The following is a 7,387-nucleotide window of genomic DNA, read 5'->3' as shown; positions in this document are numbered from 1 at the left end:
ACAGCGAGATTAACCCCAATTAATAGAGGTTCATTTTCCTTTTGAATTACTGTTTCAGATGATCTAATGGTATTTATTTAACCCTTATCATAGCAGGAAAGAGCCTTTCATCTGATGTTACTGTTGAGCAGCTGAATTCTCCTTTGCTTTCCTAAATCTCTGCAAGAGGTTTGCTACCCAACAGTTTTGACTCCCTATTTTTTTCTGCACTTACTTTCCTTTTTTCACACCCTCCATGGGTGTGAAATATTTTTGCTTAGAGGAAAGGAATATCCTACATTCTTCCTTAGGGGCATCTTCTGGACGCACTGATGTTTTCTGTTAAATGGTCTCAACATAATGTACAAATAATGGAGCGGGTCTGTCAATGATTCTCTCTCCTCCCTGTGACACAGCTAAAGAGTCACAACATGCTGTGTTTTAGAGAGGGTCAATCGATCTGCTGCAACCACAGCATCCTTTTACAGAAGATCTATCCAGATTCACATAAGGCATGTTCCTGGGCATGGAAAAAATGTGATCTGAGAAACTGTCCTTTGTCCAAGATCACCCCTGGCAGTGTCCAAGGCCAGGTTGGATGGGGCTCTGAGCAACCTGGTCAAGTGGAAGGTGTCCCTGCCCATGGCAGGGGAGTTGGAACGAGGTGATCTTTGGATCCCTTCCAACTTAAAGCATTCTATGATTCTGTGATCTACTGGGCATCTGAACCCTGGGACATGCAGAAAGAAAGCTTTGATCACCGGCCCTTGATTGTGCAACTTGCAGCTCAGAAATGAAGGGTGTGTGAAGGTGGATGTGAAGATGGCCCAGGGCTGCCCCACTCTCTCTTTGCTCCTTGCTGTTGTGTACACAGACACTTCTCGACCGTGATTTAGAGCAGCCTGGTCATGGTTTCATCCAATTGTGTGGGTAAGAGCTCCAAAATAGGACCCTGTGATCAAAATGTCCGGAAACATGAGGTCATGACATCAAAAGGCCAGTTCCGTAGTGAAAGTATGGCTTTCAGGTGCCGCTGCCTTCAAAGGTCAGCAATAAAACAAAGGAGAAATCTATATTTGGGAACATTCATGCAAAGCACTACCGTTTGCTGTTTGCCAGAGGTACCAAGGCAATTAGAGATTACAAAAAAAAAAAAACAACAAAAAAAACCCCAAACAAACAAAAAACCCCCAATCCAACCTAACAAACAAAACCAACCAAACAAAACCCAAAACAACAACAACAACAACAATAAAAAAAAAAAAGGAAAAAAATTTTCCAACTCGTAGAAGTAAGAAACAGAGGTTAGTTACATAATTAAACTAGGAATGTCATTACTGAGCTCTGCAATAACCTGCACAGAGCTGCATGGACCTACAGTGGTAGCGAATGGCCAACTTTCCCGGGAAAGTTTTTTGTTATCCTTGTATTGCTTGGTTTTTTTACACCACATCTGTGCTTGCTTCGTCATTCTGCCATCTGCTGTAACAAAATACAGACAAAGCATTTCAGAGAACAACCTCTCCACACTTTAAAATGCTCCAAGCCAGAGAACAGCCTTTTATTTCTCACAAGCTGTAGTGCTTATCATCCTATCCTCCTCCTCCTCCTCTTCCTCCTCCCCCTGCCCCACATGCATGATGAATTACACACGCTTACCAAGCGTGGAGAACACAGAATCCCATTGATTTTGCCACAATGTTTCTATTAAAGGAAATGAATGTTTCTGCGCTTTTGCTTCGCTGAAAGGTCAGAAATAGCAGGTCATTATCATCAAATTTTTAATTTTGAAACTCCCAATCAGGCTCGTTTCCTGTTTGGTATTGTCTGCAGATACACAATGTACAGCAGAGAGAAGGACTCGGGTTGCTAAAGGATGGAAATAACAGAGTATGAGGAGAGTGGTTTTGAGCACACACTCTGTAAAGTCCAGTCAAAGTTTCTTCCTGGTGCAGCCGCACAAATCTCTTGGTAGCAGTAAACTCGCTGCACAGACTTCATTCCTGAACACATGTTCAAAGGTGATAAAATAAATGCAGATGGTTTCCCAAAACCTCGGTGGAGCATTTTTTGCTGTTACTAAATGGACTGTAAAAAAACCAGGGGGAAAAAAACCAGAGAAAATACAGTTTGACACAGACAGGCAATTTCAGAATAGCATTTGGTCATCTGGGAGAAAATCTAAATAAAATGTGTGTTTATAAGATCCATTGGCAAAACAATATTGACAGAGCATCTGAGCTGCCTATTGGAAGTGATTTTTAGAATGGTTAAATTAAACAAGCGTTGCGAGCTGAATATTTTACTTATTTACTTAACACATCCAAACAAATAGTTGGATAGGAATTTTGAATTCATTGTGCCACGACCCAAAGTTGACAATAAAACCATCCCCAGCTACAGTGAAAGCAGAATTAGACCTTAACAAATTTATTACAGGCTTTGTTTACAAACTTGTTACAAAATTATACAGCATCTTATGCGTACACAGGATTTACAGGAACGCGTTACTGATGTGTGTGATTGCTCCACTCTCTGGTCAAGATCTGCAGGTTTTTCTTCACCTGAGGCCTGATCCAGCTTCCACTGGAGAAGGTGAGATTTTTTTTTTCCATGGACTTTAGTGGAAGCTGGATCAGATCCAGAGGGTAACACTTCCGTTCATTGTTTTCCTGGGGTGGGAAAGAGGCAGCTGACCTAACAACCTTACACACCACGCTTCTTTCTCATTTCATGTGTTTCAGATGACAGGAGTGTTTACTCTGAGACATTTTTGCTGGCTGCTTGTGTTAGAGTTAAGAGTCAAAGACCAGTTCCTCTTACTGGATCTACAGTGGAAAACAACAACTGGTTTTTTTTTGAACCCTTAAAGAATGAACCTCCCTTGATTTTCACTGAGAAGAAACTAAGGTATTAGGATCAACTCTGATGTTGTTTACATTGCTATAAAGCTACATTTTCTCCACTGTCTTCAAGAGAATTTCTCTGGATTTACAGTGATGTAAATAAAAGTGGCATCCTCACTGCAGCAACAAGGTAGTTTGTGATTAACAGGATTTAACCAAACTAAGTTAGTCTTCCTATCTCCTCTTCTCACATGGAGATAGACCTGTCTGGCATGGTGAAACAAGATTTCTAAACTTAATGATCCATGACAATATCAGCTCTCAACTACTTCCAGCATCTGCAAATGATCTTTATTTGGGAATTCAGGGTGCAAAATTAGGCTTTTAACTTGCAAAAAAAATCCAGTGGGACAAGACTCTGAAAAATATGCTTTTACGCCCAAGCTAAAAAATTTTAGTTGAAATTTAAGCTTTCCTACTATTAAAACTAGCAAAAGCTCTGTGGGGGATTTTTTTTTTTTAATGTTTGCCAGGGAATGAGAAAACTGGAAATATTCTAGTCAGATCTATCAGATACTGAGTTCCTTGTTATATTACATCCTCTCATCTTAACGATTGCCTTGGTATGGAACCTCTGAAGCTCTTATTGCTTGAAGCAAAGTAAGGATTTAGTACTGCAAGGTGATGATATTTCCTGGGAGGTAAATACCCTGGCCTCATGCTGAGAATTGAGATGGTTCTCAGAAACCTTGCTTATGGCCTCCCCTGCAGAAACACCACCTACACTCTCCAGCCTGGCTTCCAGAGACAGGACTATTCCAGTGCTTGGCCTCATGGGCAACCTGTCTGGTTCTCCGGCGGGTTTATGGTGTGTAACACTCTCTGTAAGGGATTAGGGGAGACCACACAATTTGCTGCCTGTCACGGCCTGCTGCAGGTTTGAAGTTGGTTTTCCAGGAGTGAAAGCTGCACGAACAAAAGAATCCTGAAACCTCGGGTTTGAGTGCTCTGATCTCATTTTCACTTGTGATGCTGAACACACAGAGAAAGCCAGAGTGGAAAACCTTCAGACACTACAGCTGTAAAGCTGTTTGAGTGGCTGCTGTTTTCCAGCCCTGCCTGGGTGTTAGATCTATCTGGACACAGATAACATACAGTCCAATCTTAATTCTGTTGATAGCCATGGACTCTCCTTTATTTTATGGGAGTGGGATCCCATCCAGGGCATTACACAGCTAGCGTGTAATAGACCTTCTCTTCAAGTAGTGTCATTATTCCTGTCCCCAGTGGAGCTATATGACAATCCAAAGAAGAGTTTGAGGTATATATTTGCAAGTACATTTGTCTGTCCTAAGCAACAAATCTGTTTAATTGAGGAACTTCATTATTACTACAGACTCTGTGGATTTTAGTCACCATCCATTTCAAGTTCCTGTGAAAGGTACCAGGTTTCTCCAGCAGTTCTAAACATTTTTCACCCTGTGAAAAATGAAGACTGGATTGTTGAGAAGAATGGCTTTGTATGGGTGTGTGGCTTTGATATCCATGCCAGGATATTGTATCTTTCTTTTCTACAATTTCCAAGCCAAGGGCTCTTTTCAGGTCGAGACACCACCCGCTTTGTTTCCAATTTAAAAACTCTGACAGAGAGAAACGATCCCGCAATGCAAGCAGAAGATAATGATTCATGTGAGGAGAAGGAGGCTGATCACAATAAACCATCTTTCATGTATTATATTCATGATCCGTTTAGATTGGTCCTTGGCTTCAGTAAGTTTCAGCTACAAATATTTTATATTTTTTCATATTTTTTCAATGATGCACTGGCAGCATTAGAAACAGTTGCAAAACAAATGTGCTACAGAAACATAAACGGAAGTTGCTGGATTATTAGCAGCCATCCTGAAATGCTAACAGAGGAAAAATGGTAATTTCACTGGCAAAACTGGTATAATACACAGAAACTATTTTAGGGCTACCTGACGTCTGTAAATTTGACATCATCTGCAGGCTACAGCACGTACTTTGGTCCATGTTTGTTTTGGCGGTGAGGAGTCAACATTGCATCCAATTAAATGTGAATGTATAGAGCAGGGAATATAAATATGTACACAACTCTTGGCATTGATCTGATTTTTAACAAGTTTACTAAATGACAGTCACTGGTTTGACAATACTGAATGAAAAATACTGATTTTACACAGATTTTACAGGAAGGTTACGGTATGCTGCCGACAAGCAGTGTCACAAACATAGTCTAAAAAAAACCTGGAGCTGCCCACAGCAGAGGCACACACCCTTTGCTCTTGTTTATTGAGAGAGAAAGCTTATATACTGTAGATTTGCTGAAGTTTAATAAATAAGGTCAACTTATAATATATATAAAACAATATAAACATTTATATGCTACATGCATATCATATAATTTAAAGTAATAATTTATATAGCAAAGAGATGCAGATTTATGTTCTTCCTATTTTCCTCGACAACGCGCACACGCAGGAGGTGTCTATCCTTATCCATCTCCAGCCTACCAGTTTGTTGTTTTCTGAAGTCAGTGCTCTAACATAAGTTTGGGATGTCTTGCATTGGGAATTCCAGTGCTTGTCATCGATGCCACGGCAGCCGTTTTTCACGGGCTTGGCTTCTTTACACCTCGTTTCATAAAAGTATTGCTTAACTGGAGAGTTGCCCGTTTTAATTTCTCCCAGAACAGTTACCTGGTGTCCTCTGATGTCGATGGCAGAGGATTTGTCCGTGACCCACAAACTTTCACTGTCACAAACGGAATATTCCCCTCGGTGGCCCTTGTGCTCCGCGTACCTCTTCCGCCGGGAGGTTCTGTTCACCACGGAATTCCCAATATAATCCTCCATGAGGTACAGCGGCGGCGGCTCCAGCGGCGTGTTGTCACTCAAGAGGACTCGGGGAGAGTTGTAGCGTCTCTGCTGCCTCAAGAGATCTGTATCCACTGAGATAACTGGCTGGAAGTCTGATTTCACATTTTCCTCTCCGTCCATGTCTTGCTGAGTGTCTGCTTTCTGCACCGTGTTTTGATAGTTTTCCTTAATATCTACCATCTGCTTGGAAAGCTTGTTTTTTAAAATGTCTGCTTGGATAAGTTTGATAATAAGAGAATTTATCGAATCTTCTGGCAAACTCCTTTGATCCATGTTGGTAGACTGGATGCCACGAAGATAAGCGAGAAATATCACATAAAACAAGATGGACATCACCTTGTTCACCTGTAAGATCTGCAAAGAAACAGAAAGTCAACATAAAAACAATTAAAGGAGGAAGTTTTTCAGAGGCTGTTAGCATGAAAATTGAGAATTTTTATTATAACATCTGCACTTTATAGATGCAGATATATATAGATACAGAAACACAGGCTATGGGTTTCTTTGAAAATATTTGTTACACTTTATAAAGAGTGTAACTCATTTCTGAGGGGTTTTTTTCATTCTCTTTCTCTCTATGGTGCTATAAGGGAAAGTACTCTTGAAGGAAAATCGTGCAGACAAGCAGCGAAATGGAGTTTTTTGTATTTTGAACTTCAGAAAATACTAGCTAGGCCCCTGTAGTAAAAGTAGGGAATTCAGATGGATCCACAGATCTTTTGGTAGTGATTTTTTGCAGAGCTGGAACCTGTTGTTTTAATTTGTTCAATTTGGGGTTTTTTGTTAAAGGAAGTTGCTTCATTACATTTATATAAAATGGAACAAAACTGACAGTAATTAGAAATATTCAAGAGCAGGTGGAGGACACCCCTCTCCCCACCCCCCTCAAAAAAGAAGAATTTAGTTCAAAGGTTGAAGATTTTGAAAACTGTGCATAAAAACGTGTTATTTCTTTGCCATCCACTGCTATATGTAGATTCCTGTGGGTGTCCTTTCAATTACAGCTTCAGACCATATTCTAGAAGCTCCCTTGTAATTTCTTTTTAAGCCTTTGTGGGGTTTTTTTGTGTAGTTGAGAACCATGCACATCCATCTAAGGAGGTGTTTTTATTTCCTGTGGACACCTGTATATTTTGTATTAGCACCCATACTCAAAGGAAATCAATTTTCAATGTAAAAATACTGATGGAAGCAAACCATTCACTTCAGAGCACACCTCCTTTATAAACTTGTTGCAGAAGTAGTGGATTGAAGAATGAAATATCAAACTGAGAGCACCTTCATCCCATGTAATGAACTCTGGCTGTAGCACTGATTCAACTGACTCCGAACAGTCTTGAATATGATTCTCCTGCACTGCCAACACATCCACCACACGTCTGATACCACCAGCACTCTGGGATGAGGGCACAGAGTCACAGATCATGGAACAGATGGAGCTGAAAGGATCCTCAGGACATCATCTAGACCAATCCCACTGCTCAGAGTAGCATCAGCCAGGGCAGCTTGCACAGAGCTGTGCCTAGTCAGGTTTGGAATATCTCCATGGATAGAGACTCCACAAGCCCTCTAGGCAACCTGTTCCAGTGTTTGACCACCCTTGCACTTAAAAAAAAAAAATTGTTATGTTTCAGTAATATTTCCTATATCTCATTTGTTCTC

General features: G+C 40.7%; 1 protein-coding gene across 1 annotated transcript in view; it reads right to left on the bottom strand.

The window, feature by feature from the left end:
• Window positions 1-1,620: 1,620 nt before the first annotated feature.
• NTF3 (neurotrophin 3) overlaps window positions 1,621-7,387 on the bottom strand; it is a 58,073-nt gene continuing 52,306 nt past the window's right edge. The window contains exon 2 of the mRNA XM_017824011.1: window positions 1,621-6,079. Within this exon, the coding sequence (XP_017679500.1) occupies window positions 5,288-6,079 (792 nt within the window). The 3' untranslated portion in view covers window positions 1,621-5,287. The remainder of the gene's footprint in view (window positions 6,080-7,387) is intronic.

This window comes from Lepidothrix coronata, unplaced genomic scaffold (assembly GCF_001604755.1).
Source record: "Lepidothrix coronata isolate B3197 unplaced genomic scaffold, Lepidothrix_coronata-1.0 Scaffold107, whole genome shotgun sequence".
NCBI classification, from domain to species: domain Eukaryota; kingdom Metazoa; phylum Chordata; class Aves; order Passeriformes; family Pipridae; genus Lepidothrix; species Lepidothrix coronata.
Note: the sequence above shows the minus strand (reverse complement) of the source record. Positions and strands in the feature narration are given on the sequence as shown.